This window comes from Stenella coeruleoalba, assembly GCF_951394435.1.
Source record: "Stenella coeruleoalba genome assembly, chromosome: 11".
Taxonomy (NCBI): Eukaryota; Metazoa; Chordata; class Mammalia; order Artiodactyla; family Delphinidae; genus Stenella; species Stenella coeruleoalba.
In genome coordinates this window covers 89,429,495-89,456,290 of record NC_137157.1, presented here as the reverse complement: position 1 = coordinate 89,456,290, position 26,796 = coordinate 89,429,495, and the positions used below count along the sequence as shown (strand labels likewise).

The 26,796-nt window shown below is 38.9% G+C and overlaps 1 protein-coding gene across 12 annotated transcripts in view; it reads left to right on the top strand.

Annotated features, from left to right (window-relative positions):
* DERA (deoxyribose-phosphate aldolase) overlaps positions 1-26,796 on the top strand; it is a 358,282-nt gene that overhangs the window by 83,862 nt on the left and 247,624 nt on the right. For all 12 annotated transcript variants that reach the window (XR_013830501.1, XR_013830502.1, XR_013830503.1 and 9 more), the window contains exon 7: positions 25,030-25,142. Coding sequence is in view for 1 of the 12 variants with exons in the window: in XM_079936975.1 (XP_079793101.1) it covers positions 25,030-25,142 (113 nt within the window). In the remaining 11 variants the exon portion in view is untranslated. The remainder of the gene's footprint in view (positions 1-25,029; positions 25,143-26,796) is intronic.

Sequence of the window (26,796 nt, the reverse complement as noted above, 5' to 3'; positions counted from 1 at the left end):
GCTGTCTACAAGAGACCCACTTCAGACCTAGGGACACATACAGACTGAAAGTGAAGGGATGAAAAAAGATATTTCATGCAAATGGAAACCAAAAGAAAGCTGGAGTAGCAATTCTCATATCAGACAAAATAGACTTTAAAATAAAGACTATTACAAGACACAAAGAAGGACACCACATAATGATCAAGGGATCAATCCAAGAAGAAGATATAACAATTGTAAATATTTATGCACCCATCATAGGAGCTCCTCAATACATCAGGCAAATGCTAACAGCCATAAAAGGGGAGATCGACAGTAACACAATCACAGTAGGGGACTTTAACACCCCACCTTCACCAATGGACAGATCATCCAAAATGAAAATAAATAACATAGGACATTCCATCCAAAAACAGCAGAATACACTTTCTTCTCAAGTGCTCATGGAACATTCTCCAGGATAGGTCATATCTTGGGTCACAAATCAAGCCTTGGTGAATTTAAGAAAATTGAAATCGTATCAAGTATATTTCCCAACCACAATGCTATGAGACTAGATATCAGTTACAGAAAAAAAAAGCTGTAAAAAATACAAACACATGGAGGCTAAACCATACGTTACTAAATAACCAAGAGATCACTGAAGAAATCAAAGAGGAAATCAAAAAATACCTAGAGACAAATGACAGTGAAAACACGACGACCCAAAACCCATGGGATGCAGCAAAATCAGTTCTAAGAGAGAAGTTTATAGCTATACAATCCTACCTCAAGAAACAAGAAACATCTCAAATAAACAACCTAACCTTACACCTAAAGCAATTAGAGAAAGAAGAACAAAAAACCCCCCAAAGTTAGCAGAAGGAAAGAAATCATAAAGATCAGATCAGAAATAAATGAAAAAGAAATGAAGGAAATGATAACAAAGATCAGTAAAGCTAAAAGCTGGTTCTTTGAGAAGATAAACAAATCGATAAACCATTAGCCAGACTCATGAAGAAAAAAAAAGGCGAAGACTCAAATCAACAGAATTAGCAATGAAAAAGGAGAAGTAACAACTGACACTGCAGAAATACAAAGGATCATGAGAGATTACTACAAGCAACTCTATGCCAATAAAATGGACAACCTGGAAGAAATGGACAAATTCTTAGAAAAGCACAACCTTCCGAGACTGAACCAGGAAAAAATAGAAAATATAAACAGACCAATCACAAGCTGAAATTGAGACCTTGATTAAAAATCTTCCAACAAACCAAAGCCCAGCACCAGATGGTTTCACAGGTGAATTCTATGAAACATTTAGAGAAGAGCTAACACCTATCCTTCTCAAACTCTTCCAAAACATAGCAGAGGGAGGAACACTCCCAAACTCATTCTACGAGGCCATCATCACCCTGATACCAAAACCAGACAAGGATGTCACAAAGAAAGAAAACTACAGGCCAATATCTCTGATGAACATAGGTGTAAAAATCCTCAACAAAATACTAGCAAACAGAATCCAACAGCACATTAAAAGGATCATACACCATGATCAAGTGGGATTTATCCCAGGAATACAAGGATTCTTCAGTGTACACAAATAAATCAATGTGATAAACCATATTAACAAATTGAAGGAGAAAAACCATATGATCATCTCAGTAGATGCAGAAAAAGCTTTCAACAAAATCCAACACCCATTTATGATAAAAACCCTCCAGAAAGTTGGCATAGAGGGAGCTTACCTCAACATAATAAAGGCCATATATGCCAAACCCACAGCCAACATCGTTCTCAGTGGTGAAAAACTGAAAGCATTTCCACTAAGATCACGAACAAGGCAAGGATGTCCACTCTCACCACTGTTATTCAACACAGTTTTGGAAGTTGTAGCCACAGCAGTCAGAGAAGAAAAAGAAATAAAAGGAATCCAAATTGGAAAAGAAGAAGGAAAACTGTCACTGTTTGCAGATGACATGATATTATACATAGAGAATCTTAAAGATGCTACCAAAAAACTACTAGAGCTAATCTATGAATTTGGTAAAGTAGCAGGATACAAAATTAATGCACAGAAACCTCTTGCATTCCTGTACACTAATGATGAAAAATCTGAAAGAGAAATTAAGGGAACACTCCCATTTACCATGGCGACAAAAAGAATAAAATACCTAGGAAGAAACCTACCTAAGGAGAAAAAAGACCTGTATGTACAAAACTATAAGACACTGATGAGAGAAATTAAAGATGATACAAACAGATGGAGAGATATACCATGTTCTTGGATTGGAAGAATCAATATTGTGAAAATGACTATACTACCCAAAGCAATCTACAGATTCAGTGCAATCCCTAGCAAACTGCCACTGGCATTTTTCACAGAACTAGAACAAAAAATTTCACAATTTGCATGGAAACACAAAAGACCCCGAATAGCCAAAGCAATCTTGAGAAGGAAAAACGGAGCTGGAGGAATCAGGCTCCCTGACTTCAGACTACAAAGCTACAGTAATCAAGACAGTATGGTACTGTCACAAAAACAGAAATATAGATCAATGGAACAGGATAGAAAGCCCAGAGATAAACCCATGCACATATGGTCATCTTATCTTTGATAAAGGAGGCAAGAATATACAATGGAGAAAAGACAGCCTCTTCAATAAGTGGTGCTGGGAAAACTGGACAGCTACACGTAAAAGAATGAAACTAGAACACTTCCTAACACCATACACAAAAATAAACTGAAAATGGATTAAAGACCTAAATGTAAGGCCAGATACTGTAAAACACTTAGAGAAAAACATAGGCAGAACACTCCATGACATAAATCACAGCAAGATCCTTTTGACCCACATCGTAGAGAAATGGAAATAAAAACAAAAATAAACAAATGGGACCTAATGAAACATAAAAGCTTTTGCACAGCAAAGGAAACCATAAACAAGACGAAAAGACAACCCTCAGAATGGGAGAAAATATTTGCAAATGAAGTAACGGGCAAAGGATTAATCTCCGAAATATACAAGCAGCTGATGCAGCTCAATATCAAAAAAACAAGCAACCCAATCCAAAAATGGGCAGAAGAGCTAAATAGACATTTCTCTAAAGAAGATATACAGATTGCCAACGAACACGTGAAAGAATGCTCAACATCTCTAATCATTAGGGAAATGCAAATCAGAACTACAATGAAGTATCACCTCACACTGGTCAGAATGGCCATCATCAAAAAATCTACAAACAATAAATGCTGGAGAGGGTGTGGAGAAAAGGGAACCCTCTTGCACTGTTGGTAGGAATGTAAATTGATACAGCCACTGTGGAGAACAGTATGGAGGTTCCTTTAGAAACTAAAAATAGAACTGCCATACGACCCAGCAATCCCACTACTGGGCATATACCCTGAGAAAACCATAATTCAAAAAGAGTCATGTACCACAGCGTTCATTGCAGCTCTGTTTACAATAGTGAGGCCATGGAAGCAACCTAAGTGTCCATAGACAGATGAATGGATAAAGAAGATGTGGCACATATATACAATGGAATATTACTCAGCCATAAAAAGAAATGAAATTGAGTTACTTGTAGTGAGGTGGATGGACCTAGAGTCTGTCATACAGAGTGAAGTAAGTCAGAAAGAGAAAAACAAATACTGTATGCTGACACATATATATGGAATCTAAAAAAAAAAAAAAAGGTTCTGAAGAACCTAGGGGCAGGACAGGAATAAAATCACAGATGTAGAAAATAGACTTGAGGACATGGGGAGGGGGAAGGGTAAGCTGGGATGAAGTGAGAAAGTGGCATGGACATAGGCATGGACATATATACACTACCAAATGTGAAATAGATAGCTAGTGGGAAGCAGCCGCATAGCACAGGGAGATCAGCTCGGTGCTCTGTGACCACCTAGAGGGGTGGGATAGGGAGGGTGGGAGGGAGATGCAAGAGGGAGGAGATATGAGGATATATGTATATGTATAGCTGATTCACTTTGTTATACAGCAGAAACTAACACAGCAATGTAAAGCAATTATACTCCAATAAAGTTGTTTAAGTAAAAAAAAAAAAAAAAGATGTATTCAATCATTGTTCGGGTAATTGTACACCCATATGGGATTACTGGACCCCACCAATTTCCAGAGGATTTGCCTGAATTTAGGTCTGTTTGAACGATGTTAGTAGGTAGGAAGAGGGAAAATGCAGCTGAGGAAGGAGAAGAAGAGAGTAAATGGTATTAGAGGAAGAGTCTTCTGAAGAGGACGAGATAATGAGTACGAGAATCCTAACACTGAACGCTGTGTCTCGTGCTCCCCAGGGTCAGAAATGGGGGGAGGAGGCGTTTGGCTGGAGACTCGTGAAGTGTTCAGGTGCTTTGGGAGCTTAGAAAGGAAATTCCAGTGTGGACTTTTCAGACAAAACATTCCTTTCATTAGTGCCCCAAATAGGTCCAATCAAATGAAAGTTGGATAATTGTTACCGGGCACTTTATAACAGCAAGGTGATAAATTCTGAATTATTTGCTAGAGAGATTCCAGCTGGAGGAAGAAATACCAGGTAGGACCCAGTGTATATAACCTTGACTTCAGTGTGGCTTTTATGCACAACCAGGAACTAGCAAGAGCAATGGCAGAGGACATGGGGACACCCTGGCTCTTCAGAGCCCGCTGCCCTCTGGGAGTGGCCTTTTTCTCCCCTTCTCCTACCTCCTTAGCTACTCCCTGCCTGTGACTCTTTCCTTGTCGTCTCCTGAAATTCCACCTTGTCTTGGGCAGGACAGCCCCATCCTTGTCTTCTCTTCCTCTGCATCTGATGCCCTGCACAGCCCAGTGCTGCTTTGTTGGCGGTGCCGTCCTTTCTCATCTCTTTATTTGTCTCCTACCTGGTGAAACACCCTGGAGAGTTGTTTGGATTTGTTCTGAAACATTAGTGACATAATCTGAGTCTTTGCGCTGTTCAAGACCCACTTCTTATCACCTGTGCCTGTGATTCCTTTTTTTTTTTAATGGATTCTTACATCAGTTTCCTAGGGTTGCTGTAACAGTGCCACACACTGAGTGGTTTAAATAATAGAAATCTGTCGTCTCACAGTTCTGGAGGCCAGAAGGCTGAGGTCAGGGTCTCAGCAGAGTTGGTTCCTTCTGAGGGTGAAGAGGGAGAATCAGTTTCATGCCTCCCCCTGGCTTCTGGTGGTCTGATGGAGTTCCTTGGCCTGTAGAAACATCCCCCCAGTCTCTGCCTTCATGTTCACATGGCATTTTCCCAGTGTGTCTTCACATGGCATTCTTTTTACAGGTTGCTAGTCTTATTGGATTAGGGGTCCACCCTACTCCAGTTACTAATTATTGATACATCTGCAGTGATTCTGTTTCCAAATTAAGTCACATTCCAGTATGCTGGGCTAGGTTTGAACTTTGACATATGAATGTGGGGGAAGACACAATAAATCCCTAACAAATGGGTTCTAAATAAGGAAAGTAAAGCTAGAATTTAGGGAGGTACACTGTTTCATTGAAAACTACTCTGCCGAAGGGGTCTCGTGGTCAGACAGCTTTGGGGACATTGCATTATATGTACCCTGTAAGCCATTCACAGTGCACACGTACTTAGCAAGGACCTCAGAAGTTCACAAAAAGGACAGTTTTGCGCTTTTGTTTAAACCCATCATACAAAACTTAAGTGTGGCAAAGTTTTTCTTGTGTATCATTATTAATATTGAACCAAAGAATAGAGTCAGTGAATGCTTACTAGGTTCTGTGAGGTCCTGTAGACACAGAAGATTATACTCTGTGGCACTGAGAGAAGATTTCAGTGCACATGTAACTGCGGGAGCATAAGCGTTCCAGTGTAAGTGGTCCAGTTTTAGAAAACCTCCCTTGCAGTCTCTTTAAACATCGCCCCCCTCCCTGCTCATGTGGCTAATGTCTGAAATCCCCCTGTTAGAGCCTCATTTTTTAGTTTAAGCCTATGAAAATTTAAATCCATTTGGAGGAGGCCACAGGTTCAGTAACTGTGTACATTACTTGTGCCAAACCAGTCAATAGAAGAGCGCTGGATGTGGACTTTTTGAAAATATTTGACTTAAAAAAAAAATCCACTGAGTTGAAACCAGAGGTTACAGTCCCCAATCCCTTCTTCACTGTGAGCGTGCGTGCGTGTGTGTGTGTGTGTGTGTGTGTGTGTGTGTGTGTGGTGGGACCACCCACTGAAGAGATGTCAGGACATTTGTCCAACCAAAATCAAAAACTCTTCAAGAAAAGAGAAAATTTCTCCTTAGGCTGCAACAGTGTTGCCAATCAGGATATTTTACGTGAATGCTCTGACTAAATAAAAAGCTTAGAAACGGAGAGCAGAAAAAAAAATTTAATATAATTTTGCTTAGTTAAACTGAATGAAACTAGGACTAAAATCAGAAAAACAACATGCAAATTTCACCAGTGAGTTAGTGGAGAGCCCTAATGTAGAATGTGCTGGAACTAACTGGCTCTCTCCCCATTCACTGCTCCTCTGACTTCACCACCGGCCGAGGACAGAAACCTCAGCCCTTCACTTCCTCACGTTATAGCCCCTGTGGATGGCAGATCTGCCGCTGCACCCTGACTGCACCTGTTGACTGCTCTGTGCTCCCCAGCACTTTTTACACACCACCCAGCACATATGCCTGCCTCTTTCTCGGAAAGGAGGGTATTAATCATCGCTGAGCACAGCCTAGAACACAGCAGTCATTCACAAGTACTTGTGGTGGGACAGACTAGGCCAAGGCAAGTTCCTTGGAACCAGAAGCAGAAGCTTGTGCTGCCGTCAGGGATTTCTCAAGATTTCTTCTTGGATACTTTAGCTTTACAAATATGTCTCCTCCTTTGACCCCTGAACTTCCGCAGCAAGATAGCTTCAGTTGAAGATTGAAGTGTCAGATACCTGATTTATTTTTCAAGATATGTCAGGCGACGTATAAAGCTCTTAGGACGATGCCCAGCACATGGTAAGTGCTGTGCCAGTGTTTATTAAGGAGATGAAAGAAGTAAAAACCCATTTATTTATACAGGTAGGCAGCTGTGGAAGAGTTTAGTTACGTTCAGTATAGACATCATGCTTTATTAAAGCTTGCCTAGCACTGAATTCATTTAGCTTTTGTATTGATTCAGTTTATGATTTGACCGCTGTGCCACCGAGATGTGGTCCATATCACGATGACGAGTGGATGGGGAGTGAGGGGCAGGCCCAGAGAGAAATTTCTCAGCTTATTCACTTGCAGTATCTTCTCCAGTGAGATTTAAAGACTTGAATTTTAATTTCTTCCTCCATATTTTACTCTTGCTCAAGCTTCTTGTATTTTCCCTTTGTTAATAAAACAGTTCCTTGCTGTCTGTTTCTTGAGTAACCTGTTCAGACGGATTGGTGTACAGAAGCTTTGTTCACGAGTGTCTTAGGTGGTTGCTTCTCCACCAGAAATCTCTGCTGTTCTGTGATTTTGTCCTTTTAGCTTTTCTTAGTAATTCCTGACAGCTTTCTCGGATCCCTGTTTACCTGCTACTTTTCCTTCCACGTTTTATTCAGCTGGACTCTGATTCCTTCTGTCTGATTTGCCCATGTGGATAGAGTGGAGAGTTAGGGGCCCGGATAGGCATAGGTGGTAGTTTCCTAGAGGTCTCAGCCCCGCAGAGCAGAGCATGTGTAGGGGGTGATACTTTGTGTCCTTGGCTGCAGAGAGCAATTGCAGAGAGAGCGACATTAACAGATGTAAGATGTAGTGCACCATTGAATTTCTAGGTCAGCAGAGGGAAAGTAAATAGTCTAGGGACTGCATCAGTTAGGATGGAGTGTTACAAATAGCACAGAACTTGACAACGATGGCTCAGATAAATAAGGAATTATTTTTCTCATATAACAAGAAGTCTGGAGGTGTAGCCAGCCACTGCTGTTAGTTCATCATCATTGACAAGATTGGTGCCTCTGTTATTCTCTTGGCTTTTCCCTCATGGTTGAAAGATGGCTGCCACAGCTCCAGTCATCACATTTACATTCAAAATGGGAAGAAAGCAGTATCAGTGCCATTTCATATTGAAGGAAACAGTTGAACTGGGCCAGGTAGGATTTTGACGGAGAGCAAAGATGGAGAGTAGAAAGTTGATAAGGTAGAGGGTGTTTCTGCAAAACAATAATGAGTCTGATTTAGGACGTAGAAGTGTGTAGTGGTGAAACGCCTGGACTTTGAGTTAGAAAAAGCTGTGTTATTCCATTTATGAGACTTTAAAAAAAATAAATTTATTTATTTATTTATGGCTGCGTTGGGTCTTCGTTGTTGCGCGTGGGCTTTCTCTAGTTGCAGCAAGCGGGGGCTACTCTTCGTTGTGGTGTGTGGGCTTCTCATTGCGGTGGCTTCTCTTGTTGTGGAGCATGGACTCTAGGCGTGGGCTCAGTAGTTGTGGCTCATGGGCTCTAGAGCTCAGGCTCAGTAGTTGTGGCGCACGGGCTTAGCTGCACTGCGGCATGTGGGATCTTCCCAGACCAGGGCTTGAAGCCATGTCATCTGTATTGGCAGGCGGATTCTTAACCACTGTGCCAGGGAAGTCCCCATTTATGAGACTTAAAAACTGTTGTCTTAGACAGTTTCTTCTATATCACCTGGTTTCATCATTTGTAAATGGAGATAGTAAGAGTACCTGTCTTTCAAGTTATTGTGATTAGTTGAGAATAGATACATAAATCCAAGCTCATAGTAAGTTCTCAGAAAAAAAAAAAAAAGACCTCCTCCTCTTGTTGTTATATTATCATCATCAGAATTAGCTGGAGTCCAAGATACTTTAGGGCGAGCAGCAGAAGGAAACAGTTAGGCTAAATTCAGATCCTGGAGAGCGGAAATTCTAGGATTTTACTCTTTAAGCAGTTGAAGGTTTTGAAATGAAAAAAATGCCACAATTAAACCCGTCTTACCTGTTCATTCCATATTTCAACACTTTTTAGCTCCTCATACTTAAAAATTTTTGTGCTCTTTTATTTCCATGTATTAAATATAAAAACCTGGGCCAAGTCAACCCAGAGAACCTTATTCTTTCTCAAGAATAAATTTATGATATTTGTGACAGAAACACAAGTAAATGGATCTCCAGCACAAGCTGACACTGTTAGCTGTCTCTAACCCAGTTTTCTAAATGCCTTTTTCCCTCATAGGTTATCACTGTGAATCCCATTTCCCATTTTTGGTAATCAACTTAACAGCTGAAATTTTTTCTTCACTGAGGTTTTACATTTTAAAGTTACCTATATATTCACTTTGAATTTTGACATTTAATAACTCCCCTGAAATACCTGGGAGAAATTACATCTATGATAAAACGTACTTTAGGGGGAGGAAATAAATGCTACACTCAAGGCAATTATACAGGCAGTATTAAAAACATTAAATATGTGTCAAAATTTTTAAATATAGGTCTAAAAGGAATGTAGATGAAGACTTAACATATACATATTAAGAAACTATTAATATTCTGCTTTTTGGGGGAGGAGATCTCCTAAAATGCAGCAGCCTTAAATCAGACTTACTAGTTTTGTAATAGGAAGTTTTGTGAAAGACAGATAAAGCCCCTGTATTTAGTGTGTGGTGTAAACTATTTGTATGAAATACATATTCTTACCGTGTGGTTATGTGCAATTTCTATTTGAGAGTTTTGGAAAAGGAACCCATAGCCCTTCTGCTATGAGGGGAATACAGGATATGAGCATATATATTTATTTATTCACTGTCAAAGCAGTGCCTTGAGGGGGGAAAAAGTTGGCATCCAGGGAGGTCTTACATGAGTTCTGGTTAATATGTAAAATGGATCCAGCATGCAGACACGTTGTATTAACTCATGACTTTCGCACAGTCTAGGTCAGAACCATTCTTCCTGCCCAGTTCACAGACTTCTTCTTCCTCCTTTTCCCTGCCTGGTGTGTTTTCAGGAATTTGTGAATGACCCTAACATCCTGATGGTGCATATGACTTGGCAAAAGTTTGTGGTGACCCGTTCCGATTATACCCTCGACCTACAGATGAGATCCGCTGGGCTCTGTCACTTTTTCTTTTACCAGCATGTCTGTCTTTTGTTGACGACTCAAGGTCTCTGGTGGTGGCTGAGTGAAAAGGAATAAAGATAAAAATGAAGGTGTGACTAGTTGAAAAATAGCGAGAATTTAAACTTGATAACAATTTGTGAACAGAGGCGGCATTGTCTTTGTAAGTGGTTGGTAAGTGCTAACTGCATAACCCAGGTGGCTGGCTAGAGAGCTAGCTCCACGTGGTAAATACTTTCCATTCAGAGCTTTTCAAGGTTCACCCATCTATGGATCTGCTAATGGGAAGCAGATGAATCTCCAGGTACAGTGAAACAGTCACCTAGAGATAACACCCCTTAGAAAAATTAACACAACTTCTTTTATGAAAGACAGGTCACTGTAAAAAGTCACTCTACATACTTACCATCAATTGTTGGGAAAAAAAAAGATTTATGACGACATTGAGGTATGATAATCTCAAATATGCTCTGCATTGGTTTTTTATTGTTTGTTTGTTTTTGCGGTACGCGGGCCTCTCACTGCTGTGGCCTCTCCCGTTGCGGAGCACAGGCTCCGGACGCGCAGGCTCAGCGGCCATGGCTCACGGGCCCAGCCGCTCCGCGGCATGTGGGATCTTCCCGGACCGGGGCTCGAACCCGCGTCCCCTGCATCGGCAGGCGGACTGTCAACCACTGCGCCACCAGGGAAGCCCTCTGCATTGTTTTTAAAAGCTTTGTGTTTAAAATTCATAGCACTTTCTAATCCTGATAAAGTAGCCTAATTTTCTAGCTTGCTTTTTGTTCAGTAAAATGTATTTCTAAGTCCATTTTAAGCAGCTCTTTCTTCAGTTTGAGTAATTTTCTCTTGAGTTAATAGATTCCACACAAGCGTTCCTGACTTTTAATGTTAATATATATTCTAGATATTCCAAACTTGTTAGTGACAATAGAAAGCGCAATCAGAATGAAATTCAGCTGTTATTTTGTTAAAACACTTCTTCATTTTACTCTTCTTTGCCAAAGTATAGTGATACCAAATCACATTTTACCCTGTATTGAGGTTGCATCTGCCTCTTCCCTCCCAGCAGATGGGAAGGAGAAAAAGATGTGTTAGGTATGGTTGTGTCATTTTAAGATAAGATGGCTTTAAATAAAATAGATGTTATTTGCATTGATTGGTTACTCATCTCTAGCATTATTCTAGTTCTAAAACTCATTTCAAGTAACCTAAGTTTTAGAAGTGAAAGGAAACTTCGGGCATATTAGACATAGCTCAAGGACTCTTGTTTGTGTCAAGCCATTCTACCATATATCTTTGTATGGTTACCATAATTGTTTAGAATATTCTCCTAGGGACATTATTGTCAATTACCAAGGATTATATAGTCAGTTCCCACCTTGCATTTCATTTGAATCATACTGTTCTGCATTGTCTTAAATGGCCACATTTTTGTTTTTATTGAGAGGAAGGCAACTGCAAGGAATGTGGTTATCATGAGCCAATCTTACCTTTAGGGTATTGGAGATATTTTCCAACTCTGAGATTGTGGTTGCTTTCTGATTGCCCTTCTGCTTGAACATGCCTTACTGCTTAACTGTGATGCTCTGTTGCTTTTTTCACTTGATGGACTGGACCAAATGAGAAGTATTTCCAGAGCTCACTCTTCAGATTGAAGGAAAGAACTGAGAGAGCTTGTGTTTCTATTTTTTTCTTTCCTTCTTAGGCTTTCGTCTTTCTTCTGGAAAACGTTTCCGCCACTTTTCACAAGATTAGCCAGTATCCCTGGATCACATAAGGATGGCTTTGTGCTGTACTTCCAGACTGAGCAGAAGCACCATGTTGATATCTCCACAGGGGCCTCTGCTTCCATCCTTCCTCTGGCCAGTTCTTCAGCCATAGACTGGATCTTTTTATCTCACCCCAAATTATTTTCAAGCCTACGATGAGTGAAAGAACATAATATCTAAGAATATGGTTTTAATTGGGGGCTTCATATTTTTGTACAGTACATTTGTCTTTTGTTTTTTTTTAAAGTGTCCCATTGCAGATTGCAAGTATAAATTACTGTCAGAATTACCATACAAAACTCGCTTGCTGACTTGAATTGGTGGTTTCTTACAGAGCAATAGAAAACATGGTGCTAATGAATAATGTGCCCAGAAACTCTTATTATAGGGTTGGCATGAATTCCGCTTAATGACGAGCTTTCTCAAGCGACAGTTGAGTTTAAATCCTCTTTTTCATTAGTGAGGTATAAAATGTTCATAATACCTTCCATTGTGCTGTTCTTTTGTAGCCTAGTAGCATATATCTTCCATGTTCACCAAGACACCCTTTAAGATCCTACCAGTTACTTCCTATCTCATAAGTAAGATTTGTTCAGGAAATAAAAATGTATGTTTTCCCATTGTTAGCTGTATGTTTTTCTAATAATCACATCTGAAGCTTATTAGGCAGTAATAGCCTTAAGATATTATTTTTTTAAATGTACTACTTTGGTCTTAATACTAGTTTTTAATCTCTTCTTGTTTCTGTGAAGTCTGAATGAGATTTTCAAAATTGAATAATAATTTGATCCGTTAATCTTTTGAAGCTGGTAATTTTATTTTCTTCTCTTTGCAGTCTCTGAGGTTCGCAAATGAATAGAGCTTCATTACTGCAGTCTGCATTTAATAACCATTATCCATTATCTTGTAATTAAGACTCCCTGTAACGAATCATGAGGACAATGCAAAAATACATAGTACATTTCTTTAATGAACTGGAAAATGTTCATCTTGTTCTATTTAGTAATGAGTTGCTGAATAGTCATTAAATCCACTGGAGAATAGAGCTAGATGGATTTTGAAGACTGTCTTGAGTTTGTGGTTAATCTATTAGAATTAGAATTTCATCTTCTATTTTTATCAACAGCTGATTAGAAGTCATTCTGTTTGACCGAATTGATTAGAAGACCGTATACAAGGGCAGCTGTTGCTTAATGAAAGTTTTTAATGAAACTGTACCATGGAGACTTGCAATTATAGGCCTTAGAAAAGCTTTGAGTTGCTTCAGACCACGAAAAAAGTCTTGTGCTAGAGATTTCAAATTTGGAAAATAAAAAAAATACAATATAATATCATACTATAAATTTATTACTAATTTTAATTTCAACCAATCACAGTTGAATACTAGTCTATTTAATGTGTTACTTTTGACTTTTCAGGCCTTTCATCTCCTAGTTTAGTTATTTCATTGAAATTATGGGCACTGATGAAAGAACATTTATATGGACAGCTATTTTAATTGTGAGATATTTTCTCATATTCTCATAAGGTTTTTTTCCCCAAGCTGAGCAGAGGTGAGCTTGGTTTAATGTCGGATTTACATGAGCTCTGAGTAGAATCTGTGGTGCTCTGTGGTGTTGGTAATTCGAAATCTAGCATTTATTTCTCTAGGGTAATTTTGTTTTAGCAGAGGGGGCAAGGGAAGCAATATTGAAATAAGTAAAACAAAGTGTGTGCCTATCTAGTCCCACTGGAAAATCCATTGTTCTTTTGACAGTTGTAAAATACGAGTGTACTTTCTAAAGTATTTTGTGTAATTAAAGCTCGGCCTTATTCCTGGATTTAAAGAGATAGCCAGGGGTGCCTACCTCCCTGCTATTTGAATCTCTTATGTGGTCTCTGATTCTCAGTTGTCCTTCCGCAACCCCTCCAGCACAGACACCCAATTTAGTATCTTAAACACTGATCTCAGGTGATCAACGGATTTTTACAGTCAGTTTTTAAAACACGCATTGACACCCCCCCCCCAAATATCACCACTCCCTGTCTCTCTGCGCCCTGTCCCTCATAGAGATTCCTTAGATGCATCCACTTATTATTGTTGGGATGTGTCTTGCACTTTCTATGCTTTTGGTGTTTCTTCTGATGGTGGTTTTCTTCCATCTGCCCTCTCATCTTCACTTTTTATCTCTCCTTCAAGGTCTCTTCCAAATTCCCCGTTCTATGAAACCTTCCCTTGTTTTCGCTAAAGTGAATCTGAACCTTTCCATTTCTTGTTGACTATAATACTTACTTGGCGTCTGTCCAAAACACTGTAAATACTGTATATAATTTGTATCTTGATCCATATGTGATTTCCATATGGATTTAAGGACTTCTTGCATTAAAATTTAAGGACTTCTGGTATCAGCTTTGACATGTGAAGAGCTTGGAAACTGTCATAACTGTCCTTGGAGCAAGAAAAAGCCAAGTAAACTGAAAATCAGTGACTTTTCTCAGACCCATTAAGGAGCTTAAGTCACAGGGCAAACTGCCACCTTGAAATCTGTAGAGACAGGAAGATCCTGAGGGTCACAGCTGAGATCTGCTTACCTGCTAGAGCCATAAACTGGTAGAAACACTTACACGGTAATTTTGACAAAGTGCTGGAGGCTGCATGTGGCCCCCACACTTTTGTGGCTTTTCCCTCCAGGAACCCCAGGTTCTCACAGTGAAGAGCCAAGGAAGATCCTCTCTTGGCCGTGGCAGGGGAAGGGGAAGATAATCATTATGAAATATGCCCAGAGCATTCTCCCTGTCAAAGGTCCGCTTTCCAGGGCAAAAGACTTTATTAGAACCTTATCCTACCTGGGAGGGCATTTCACTCTAGTCTGCCTACCTCACCAGAGTAGGGGAGAAAAGCCAAGACATACTTATGAAGCTTACAGCCCAAGGACAAAGGCCCACTTAAAGACTAAAATTTAATAAGACTATAAAATACTTTCTCTCTCCCATACACTATCATCACAGCAATAGGGCTCCAGGATAGTGGATTATGGCTGACAGAGCTAAAAGACATAGACTGTCTCTAAGTAGGAAGACTTAGGAAGCCTAAAGTAAACATGAGAGACAAAAACCAGATGTTATAGGACTTGAAGTCTCCAATACCTGTGGCTACAACAGACATTAAACACAGCCCAACTCTTAGCCAGATTAACATAAAATCTCACACTGAAGTCCTATCTATCTCAATTCCTATTACCTGATGTCACGACTGGCATTCAACAGAAAATTACAAGAGAGGGGCTTTCCCAGCGGCACAGTGGTTAAGGATCCGCCTGCATGGGGACACTGGTTCGAGCCCTGGTCCAGGAAGGTCCCACATGCTGTGGAGCAACTAAGCCCGTGCACCACAACTACTGAGCCTGCATTCTAGAGCCCACGAGCCACAACTACTGAGCCCGCATGCCACAACCACTGAAGCCCACGTGCCTAGAGCCGTGCTCCGCAACAAGAGAAGCCACCACAATGAGAAGCCACCACACTGAGACAAAGAGTAGCCCCTGCTCACCGCAACTAGAGAAAGCCTGCACGCAGCAATGAAGACCCAGTGCAGCCAAAAATAAATAAGTAAATAAATCAATAAAATTTAAAAAAATATTTTAAAAAGGGAAAATTACAAGAGATCCTAAAAGACAAGAAAAAACAGAATCTATAGAGACAAACAAACAACAGAACCAGTCAGATATGACAGATATGTTAGAATTATCAGAAAGAGAAATTTAAAGTAACTATGACTAATATGTTAATGATTTGAATGGGAAAAGTAGACAACATGAAGGAATGATACGTAATATAAACAGAGAGATGGAAACCCTAAGAAAAACTCAAAAGGAAATGCTAGAAATCAAAAACACTGAAACAGAAGTGAAGAATGCCTTATCAGTAGACTGGATAGGGCTGTGGAAAGAATCAGTGACTATGAAGACAGGTCAAAAGAAATCTCCTAAATTGAAATGTGAAGAGAAGAATGGATGAAAAAAAACCAGAACATTCAAAAACTGTGGAACAATTTCAAAATGTGTGGCACATGTACCAGAAATACTTGAAGAAAGAGAAAATTGAGTAGACAGCATATTTGAAGTAATAATAGCCAAGAATTTTCCAAAATTAATGACAGGTACCAAGCTGCAGATCCAGGAAGCTCAAACACTTAGCAGAATAAATATCAAAAACAAACAGACAAACAGAAACAAAAAGCACTACATCTAGATATATAATATTCAAACTGAAGAAAACCAAAGACAAATAGAAAATTTCAGAAAAGAGCCAGAGAAAAGGAAAAGGAAACAATTCCAGTGGACTTCTCATTGGAAACCGTGTCGGCAAGAAGCAAGTAGAGTGAAATAGTTAAAGTATCAAAGGAAAAAACCCCACCAACCTAAAAATCTATATTCAGTGAAATTACCCTTCAAAAGTGAAGGGCTTAGACATATTAAAAACTGAGGGAAATCATTGCCAGCAGATCTGCCCTATAAGAAATGTTAAAATGTTCTTCTGGAAAGGGGAGAATTATATAGGTCAGAAACTCTGATTTACATTAAAAAGGAAGGCTGTCAGAGAAAGGATAAGTGAAGAACAAAAAGAAATTATGTTTCTTTCTCAGTTGATCTAAAAGATAACTGTTTAAAGATTATACCATATGGATAAGTGAAGATGAATTACAGCAGTGTTATAGGGGATAGGAGGGAGAAATTAGGAATACTTGGTTGAAAGGTAACTGCAGTACTTGTGTAGCAATATAGTGTTATTTGAAGGTAGATTAGTTAAAAATATATATTGAAAGCTCTAAAAAAGTATACAAAAGAAGTATAATTGATATGCTGAGAGGAGATAAAATGGAATCATATAAAATGCTCAGTTAAAACCAGAGAAGGTAGAAAAAGGTGTAACAATTAATAAAAAATACAACAAATAGAAAAAGGTATAATTAATTATAAAAAGTAAGACCCTATTATATGTCATCTGTAAGAAAGCCACTTTAAATATAAAGACTTTGAAGGTTCAGAGTAAAGAGATGGAGAAAGATATACCATGCTAACATCAGAGTAAAGCAGAAGTAGGGGTATTAATTTCAGACAAAGCAGACTTCAGAAAAAGGAACATTTTCAGGGGTTGGACAAAGAAGGACATTGCATAATAATAAAGGGCTCATTTCTCCAAGAAGACATCCTAAACAATCCTAAACATGTATGCACCTAACAACAGAGCATCAAAATATGAGGCAAAATCTGGTAGAACTGAAAAGAGAAATAGACAAATCTGCTATTATAGCTGGACTTCAAGACCCCTCTTTCAGTAGTTGATAGCTCAAGAAAGCAGAAGTATCAGCTAGGATGTAGTTGACCTGAGTAGCCTTATTAATCAACATAATCAAATTGATGTTTATAGAGAACTCCGTCCAACAGCAGCAGAATACATATTTTCAAGTTCTAATGGAACATTCACCAAGAAAGGACATATCCTGGCTCTTAAAACACACTTCAATGTTTAAAAGAATAGACACCATACAAAGTATGTTCTTGGACTGAAATGGAACTAAACTAGGAATCAATAACAGAAAGATAGCTCTTTCTGTTATTGATCTTTCAGCTCTTTTTCTGAAAGATAGCTCTCCCAAATAGTTGGAAATTAAACAACATACTTCTAAATAATACATAGTTCAAGACATTCTCAAGAAAAATTTTAAAAATTTCTTTTGAATTAAATGAAAATTAAAATACAACTCATCAGAATTTGTGAAATGGTGCAAAAGCAGAGCTTAGAAGGAAATTTATAACATGCATATATTAGAAAAGAAGAATGATCAAAAATCAATAATCTCAGCTTCTACCTTAGGACATAGAGAAAGAACCATAATTTATGTCTCAGGCAAGCAGAACAACAGAAATCAAAATTAGAGCAGAAATTAAATGAAATTGAAAACAAAAAGAATAGAGAAAATTTTAAAATCCTAAAAGCTGGTTCTTTGAAAAGATCAATCAAATTGATAAACTTCTAGTCAGAATAACCAAGAATCAAAGAGAGAATACTAATATCAGAAACGAGAGATCATAACTGTTCCTATGATCATTAAACGAATAATAAAGGAATACTATGAACAACTCTTTGCCCACAGTTTGATAATGTAGGTTACAGGGATCAATTTCCTGAAAGATACGAACGACCAAAACTCCCACAGAGGGAAATAGTCTGAATAGGCCTATGTCTATTAATGATGTTATTTTAATTTTATTTATTTTATAAAATGTTTTAATTATAGAGTGTTATAACATAATAAATTTGCTTATTTATTTAATAATATAATGATATTTAATACTTTAATAAATTATTAAAGAAAAATAATTAAAACCTTCCAAAAAGGAAAGTACTAGCTCTAGATGGTTTAACTGATGAATTCTACCAAACATTTAAGGAAGAAAATAATACCAATTCTCCACAGTCTCTTCCAGAAAATAGAAGAGAGAGCACTCAGAGCACTCACTCTGTGAGACTATCATTACCGTAGTACTAAAACTAGATAAAGACATTACAAGAAAGAAAAACTATAGATAATTGTTACTCATGAACATAGATGTGAAAATCCTCAATAACATAGTAGCAAAATGAGCCCAATGTATAAAAAGAATAATATACCACAGCCAACTGGGATTTACTCCGGATATGCAAGCCTGGTTCAATGTAATGTAATCCACCGTATCAAGCTAAAAAAGAAAAAAATGTATGCCAATATCAATTGGTACAATTTTGGCATTTGACAGATTCCAACACCTATTCATAATAAAATCTCTCAGCAAACTAGGAATAGAGGGAACCGCCTCAGCTCGATAAAACATACCTACAAACAGACTTTAGCTAATTGCTGGGAAACTGGATGCTTTTCCCCTAAGACCCCTCTAAGAACAGGGAAGGATGTTCTTTCTCACCACTCCTACTCAACATTTTACTGGAAGTCCTAGCTGGTGCAATAAGACAAGAAAAGGAAATACAATGTATAAAGATTGGGAAGTGTGGTAGACTGATAATGGCTCCCAAAGATAGGTTTACATCCTAATCCCCAGAACCTGTGAATATTACCTTTTTTGGGGGGAAAAAAAAGAGCCTTTGCAGATGTGTTTAAGGATTTTGAAATGAAGTTATTATTCCAGCTTATCCGAGTAGACTCAAAATGCCATCACATACGTCCTTATAAGAGAGAGGCAAAGGAATATTAAGCTCACACACAGAAGGGAAGGCAATGTGCAGGTGGAGACAGAGATTAGAGTGATGCAGCCAAGGAATGCTGGCAGCCATAAGAAGTTGCAGAGACAAGGAACATGTTCTCCTGAGAGCCTCCACAGGGAGGGCAGCCATACTCACACCTTGATTTTGGACTTCTGGCCTCCAGAACGGTGAGAGAATAAATTTCTTTTTCTCTAAGCTACCAAGTTTGTTATAATTTGTTACAACAGCCACAAGATATTAATACAGAAAGAAAGATATAAAACTGTTTTTCTCTGTAGATGACCTCCCTGTCTATGGAGAAAATCTCTCCAAAACAACAAACTCCTGAATTTACTAAGTGAGTTTACCAAGGTTTCGTGATACAAGATTAATATACAAAAATCTGTTTCTTTCCTGTTTACTGTAACGGGCAAACAGAATTTGAAATTTAAGAAAACTACCATTTACAATAGTAATTCATAATTGACATAGTTGGTATAATCTAATCTAACAAAATATAATCTGTACTTGACCTGTACGCATACCCGTTAGATTGCCTAAAGTTCAAAAATTGACACCACCAATTGCCACTGAAGACGTAGAGCAACAGGAACTCTGATTCGTTACTGTTGGGAATGCAAAATGGTGTAGCTACATTGAAAGATAATCTGGTAGCTTTCTTCAAAGCCACATATGGTCTTACTGTAAAATCTAGCAATTTCCCCCCTAGTTATTTACCCAACTGATTTGAAGATTTATGCCCACACGAAAACCTGCATATGAATGTTTATAGCAACTTTATTCATATTTGCCCAAACTGACGCAACCAAGATAGCCTTTAGTAGGTGAATAGATCAACAAATGGTGGAACAGTTATGCAATGGAATACTATTTATCAATAAAAAGAAATGAGCCAGGAAAAGACAGAAGTGAATGTTAAGTGCATGTTGCTAAGTGAAAGAAGCCAGTCTGAAAGGCTGCGTGATTCCAATTATATAACATTCTGGAAAAGGCAAAACTTGAGTTAGTAAAAAGTTCAGTGATTGCTGGAGTAAGGGGGAAATGAAAATGTGAAGCATAGGGCATTTTTTAGAGCAGTGGAAGTATTCTGTATGGTACTGTAAAGATGGATATATAATACTATACATTTTTCAAAACCACTAGAAGATTCACTACGCGTGAACCTTAATTATGCAAATGAACACAGCCATTTAGGGGGTCAGGGGATTCCAGGATGGAATGCGCACTGTGGCCAAAGAATCAAACTGTATTACACATGTACGGAACAGCCTCACTGAAGGAGCTGGGAGAAAAGGTGCTGAGCTACATATCTTTATAAATGAATTTAGTCTATAAAGCTTAGAGGCCAGTGAAACTGCACGTTAGCACTAGACAGTCGTTGATGCAGTGGTTTTCCTTAATGGTGTGGTTAACAATTCAGAGAACACGATACATGCATACTGGATGTGCATTAAATACATGGATCATGGATGGTGGGTGCCAGGTTCTCACCGTTGGGGTGGGAGTTTACAGATAAGCAAAGGGAGAGGGCTAGAACAATCCTTGTAATGGGTCAGAGTTGGAGACATCAGTATAACTCGTCTTTAGTTTAATATAGACGTAGATAGTTAAATATGGAATTGTAAATATATATGTATATATCAATGGGTCAGAATAGATACACACATTTTTCCTTGCTCAGTCAGCTGAGAAGGCCTAAAAGCAAGATTCCTAGCAATAGCAATGAGTGCACCTACCACCAAGATCTTAGTTTCGAACGCTATTTTCCAATAAAAGGAACCAGGGCTCTTTGGAGAAATGGCTTATTCTTGGACTGGGGTGGAAAACATATAAGACGAGCCTGGAGCATCTGGTAGTACCAGAAAGTAAGTGCTTAAAAAAACAAAAAATCCACATTATGGTGGTGTGTCAAAGGAAGACAGGAAGCAACTGAAAGAACTCCCAATGGCCAAACCTAGAGCCGTTTGAGCAGCAAAATAAATTAAGTAATATTGGATTATAAACCCAAGTAAAGAATAAATATCTTTGAGTCTATATTCATATAAATAAATGATTATAAATAAATGAATAAATGGAGAAGAGACAAGTCTCTCATGCAAAAACATCCAAAGAATGTATGTCGCTGCTCCTCCCTGAAGGAAGTGGCTTGCAGCTCCCATTCCTAAAGTGTGGGATACCACTAAGGACTTCTTTCCAACGAGTACAGTATGGAAAATAGGAGGAAAGGAGTGACTTTTCACTGGAGAAACCTAGCAAGTACCACCTCCACCAGCGTTCAAGGTCAACTTCAACAGTGGGAAGTGATATTGTTAATATGTACCCTTGATGTGATGTGATGAAAATAGCACATTACCTCTGTGGTTTTCTTCCCCAAAAAACATGTAACCCCAGTGTAATCATGAGAAAAATGTCAGACAATGCCAGTTGACAGAAATTTTATGAAATACCTGACAAGTACTCCTTAAAATTGTCAAGGTCATCAAAATAAGGAAAGTCTAAGAAGCTGTCACAGCCAGGAGAAACCTATGGGGACATGACAAATGTATTATAGTATCCTGGATGAAATTGGATTCTGAGTAAAACTAAGGAAATCTAAATAAAGTATTATTTATCTAAATAAAGTATTATTTTGGTTTTAATAATACATCAATATTGGTTCATTAATTATAACAAATGTACCATACTGATATAAGTTGCTAATAATAGGGGAAACTGAGTGTGGGGTATATGGGAACTCTCTGTAATGTCCTCATAATGTTGCTGTAGATCTAAATCTGTTCTGAACTTAAAATAAATAAATAAAATGATATTTTCTTCTAAGCCATCTGCCCAATTTTGTTACTGGGACTGGAATGAAACCCCAAACTGTCTTCCTTTTCCCCATTAGTCAGTTAAACATGGAAAATATTATAATTTGCTTTTTCTTGGTAACTGTGGCTACCCACCCATCCACCCATCCACCCATCCAAAATTTATTAAGCTTCTCATGTGTGTCACGCTCTGGGGATACAGAAGTGCACAGGAAAGGTATAGCACCTGTCTTCAAACAATACAGTCAAGAAAGGGGCACAAACAATGTATAGGCCACCATTACAGCTCCGGGGCTGCTATCGCTACCACGGTAGGTGTTTTCTTCTAGGTGTATTAGGAAGACAGTCTCCTCCGTAAGGGAGTTTGGCTCTTTTGGTTAACTTTAGATGGTGTGATTTTTAAGTGACCGTACCTTTTTTTTAGGCCTCTAAATATGGCCTTGGTCTTCTGTCTTAATAATCTTCTCTTCTGAGATGCTTAGAAGAATTCAGATAGATCCAGTGTTGTACCCAAAAGCCTTCTAGTGAATCAGAAGACAGTGTCACCTGTTAGGAAAACACATCATGGTTGCAGTGTGAATTTTTTAGTAATGTTCCTCTCACCTCTTACATCTGTTTGCGGACTTTCATTTCTTCTCTTTGCTTGTTATTTCTGATGTTGTAGGTGCCAGGCATTGGTCGTGGAGTCCCATTTATTCACTCATTCATCACCTTAGCACATGCCTACCTCAGGGCCTTTGCATTTGCTGTTTCCCTGCTTGTGGTGCTCTTTTCACAGAGTCCCTTCATCAGTCTCTGAATTCTACTCATCAGAGATGCCTTTATGGTGACCATTTAAATACAGCTACCTCTCCCCAAATCCGTCACTCTCTTTCTCGTTATGTTGCATTATTTTTCTTCGCCACACTTCACCTGGCCTTTGTTACATAGTTCTGTGTTTGTTGTCTTTTTCTTCTAGAGAATCTAGTCACAAGGGCAAGAACTTGGTTTTGTGTCATGATCTGTTCCCAGCATGTAGAACGGCATCCAACACATAGAAAGCGCTCAGTGAGTACTTGAATGAATGCACGCATGACAGGCACATCTCCATTTCCCCAAACGGGCCTACAGGCCCAAAGGAAAGGCGGCTTCCAGTGACCTGCTTGGATAGATCTGAATTCCTGTGGTTCTTACACAGACTGCAGCCCTACCTAGGTCTTTGCTCCATTTCTGTTTGTATAACACTTGACAGTTTTCACAGTCTTTTCACAGAGATTGTCTCTTTTGATTCTTTGTGTAACACTATGAAGCAAGTAAGAATTTCCAGACATGTTTTATAAATGAGAAAGGTTAGGCGATGGAATTTGCAAGGTAAATACAGTATCTGGCAGAGCTGGAAACCAGATCTCCTGACCTCTGGCTCACCAAGTGACTACCCAGGATTTATGTTTCCTCTATACCTGCTCATAGCATGTATGCTTTTGAGGGAAAGGGCTTGAATGATATGTGTTTATATTTCCCACTGTGCCTTTCACACAGTGTGCTTGCTGAAGGTGTGCTGATTTGAACCTTTCTATCCACAGGGTAGTCCTGGGCGTGTCTTTTGCAGTTGAAACCAGAGGGGAGAGTTTTGGCCACTTCTTGTCTCCACTTCTTTTGACCATTTCTTTGACAGACCTGGGAGAATCTCAGAGATTAGTCTTACGTAGGGTTCCACAGATTTTGTGTGCGAGGGCCATGCACTGGCCCAGGAATCACCTAGGAACCTTGTTTCTGTTCAGATTATGATTCAGTTGGTCTGGTGTAGGGCCTGAGAGTCTACGTTTTATTTGTTTATTTTTTAAACAAACTTTTTAAAAAAATTTATTTTATTTAATTTACTTGTTAATTTTTGGCTGCAATGGGTCTTCGTTGCTGTGTGCGGGCTTTCTCTAGTTGCAGCGAGCGAGGGCCACTTGTCAGTGCGGTGCACGGGCTTCTCATAGCGGTGCCTTCTCGTTGCCGAGCATGGGCTCTAGGCACGCAGGCTTCAGTAGTTGTGGCACGTGGGCTCAGTAGTTGTGGCGCACGGGCTTATTCGCTCCGCGGCATGTGGGATCTTCCTGGACCAGGGATTGAACCTGTGTCCCCTGCATTGGCAGGTGGATTCTTAACCACTGCGCCACCAGGGAAGTCTGAGAGTCTACGTTTTAAACACGTTCCCTGGTAGTGCCTGTGCTGCTGATCTGTGGTCTGCACGGAGCATTGTGAGGATGGTTCACCACCTGAAGGATGGAGTCTGTGTTTGGCTGTCTGACTGTGTGACCCTCAGTAAGTTTCTTAGAGACTCTATAGCACATGGGTTAAGCTATATTGCTTTGGTTAGAATTCTACCTACCCCCTGCCCTTACTGTGTGACCTCAAGCAAGTTACTTTACACTTCTGTGCCTTAATTTCCTCTTTAAAAATGGGGATCATATTAGTACTTATACAGTTATTGTGAGGATAGGTTGAGTCAGTACTTACAAAGCACCTAGAACAGTGCATAGTGCACGGCACTCAGTGACTCTTAACTATTATTATCCTCTCTTTGTCTCCTTGTGCTATTTTGTTTTGGGTTTCTATTCTGCAGAAACCTACATCAATAGGTTTAAGATACATTTAAGAGACAGGAAGTGTTTAAAATATTTGCAAGTTGAAAATGCATGGTGTCTTTCATGAAAATCACAATCTGGTTGGAAGACAGAGCTTTCGTTAACGAACAATGCAGTAGGAATCAGCTAATGATGGTTCTCCTTGTGTTGTCACAGCTGTACTGGGTACTTTCTATCACACGTAAGAATATGAGTAGGCCCTCCGGTTTTGTCGTAAAGTGTTATGATATATGATGCTAAGCACAGGGCATGAAATTGTTTCTATTCCTCTGAGTTTTGCGTTAAATAAACCAACTTGGTTTTAATTGCTGATATGGAAATATAGAGACAAGAGCTCCAGGGATCAGTGAGAATCCATTTGGTGCCTAATTTAATCCATCGTATGGTCAGGGGAAAAAAATGTGGACAGAATGATTTTAAAGAGAGATTTGGTTTTAGTTTTTCAAATAATTGATGAAAAATAAAGTCGTGTTTCTCAGGAAAAAGAATTTACACAACTCGTTTCTTCCACCGACTCAAAAGTATAAAAAATAAGTTTTTTAATTAACATGGAGATTTTTCTTCCTTTTGTTTTAGGATCAGATTTTATTAAGACCTCTACTGGAAAAGAAACAGTAAATGCCACCTTCCCAGTAGCTATAGTCATGCTACGGGCCATTAGGGATTTCTTCTGGAAAACTGGAAACAAGGTATATTATTGCCAGCAAATCTTTCTTTGGAGTAAAGATAATGTTATTTACAATACTCGTCACAGCCACGATAGCTGTCTTTATAGGCATTATAGGCAGATGGTGTGAGTGCGTCACCTGTATTAAGATAAACGTTTAATTTACCTTTCACTACCAAAGCATACATTCGGGGAGAAACTGTGCGATTCACAGAAAGTGAGTATGAGTGTGGGCGTTAGGATGTGTGATCAAGGTGTAAACTCACCTTGTGTCCTTTTATTAACCGAAGACAATTTTATCACTGACGAGAGATTCCTGAATGGGTTCCTTAACGAACTAATTCTGCTGCAACACAGAAACTTTCTGGTAAGGCGTTGGCCAGAGAAAACAGGTTAATGCAGAAATTAAACTTCTTGAGGAATGGAAAGAATTGCAGAGTAACATTTATTGAATGATAAGCTGTGGTGGTGATATGAAAAGTATGCAATATAATGGGAAATAATCTTTTCCTGTCATTATTGAAGGACACACATAAATTGGTTTTTCTGTTAGGAAACCCCCGGTCCAGAAAAACTTATTACTTTTAATAATATGAGGTGAAGAGAAAATTCTCGAGGAGATGAACTTATTAAACAAAATAATGAAATGCTGTGAAACAGCAGGGAAAAGGTAGCTAGACGTTATATAGCTCTTGAATTAAATATCCACTTTTGCGTTTTATGGCAGCTGGAGGTGCTCTTCGGAAGACTGTTAAGCTGAGGAGGGTATATGCTCGCTTTTCGAAAAATAATACATATTTTTGAAACATGAATTTAAAAGGAAAAATGCGTATGAGGTTTTTTTTTTTTAAAATGAGTTTGGATTTTCCTTTTCACTTCAAGTTGCTTGTTTAGCTGCAAATTATCTCAAAGGATTTTTTTTTTTAACATCATTGGCGAGAAAGGTAATTTTTATTTTTAAATGAGACTTTCCCTTCCTGAAAGGCATCTTTTAAAAGCAATCTCTTGATTTCTGCTGAATAGAAACCCCAAAAAAGAACTTTAATCCTTTGCCAGCTGGTTGTGATGACTTTATATGTGACTGTATTTCAGTTTATTTTGGAATCGGAGACCTTTTTAAGAAGGTACCTGGGTTTGAGAGGAAAGGAACTCCTTGCAGCATTTGCTCCTTCAGAATACCTTCATACCTAGAAGAGTACAAATAGGATAAATACCTACACGGTGACCTACATGTGAAAGTTAACCCAACTTGAGTAACCTCTACTTGGTAGCCTTTCTGCAATGGTCCAAATTAAAAAATAAATAAATAAATTATAAGAAAAGCTGTAAGAATGAGAACTCCAGCTTTGGGCCCCCCAAATGAGACCACCACCACTCACTCGATCAGTGGTTCTTACTCTCAGCCAAAGAACATCCCAATAGATGGGAAGCTTCTTATCCTTCCAGATGCCTGGGTCCTCACCCCGGCAGTCCTGGATCAGTCTTCAGGCATCTCTACGTTTCATAAACTCCATAGTTGGGGCTGAGATTCTCCAGTGGGGGCCCAAGTCCTGTTTTGTTTTCAGTAAACATTCATTGAGTCGTTACCTGTGTGCTATGTTAACCTATGTTAAGTGCTAGGGATACAAAAGTGAACATGCCCCTTCTCAAAAGAGCCCTTACACAAGAATTGCAAT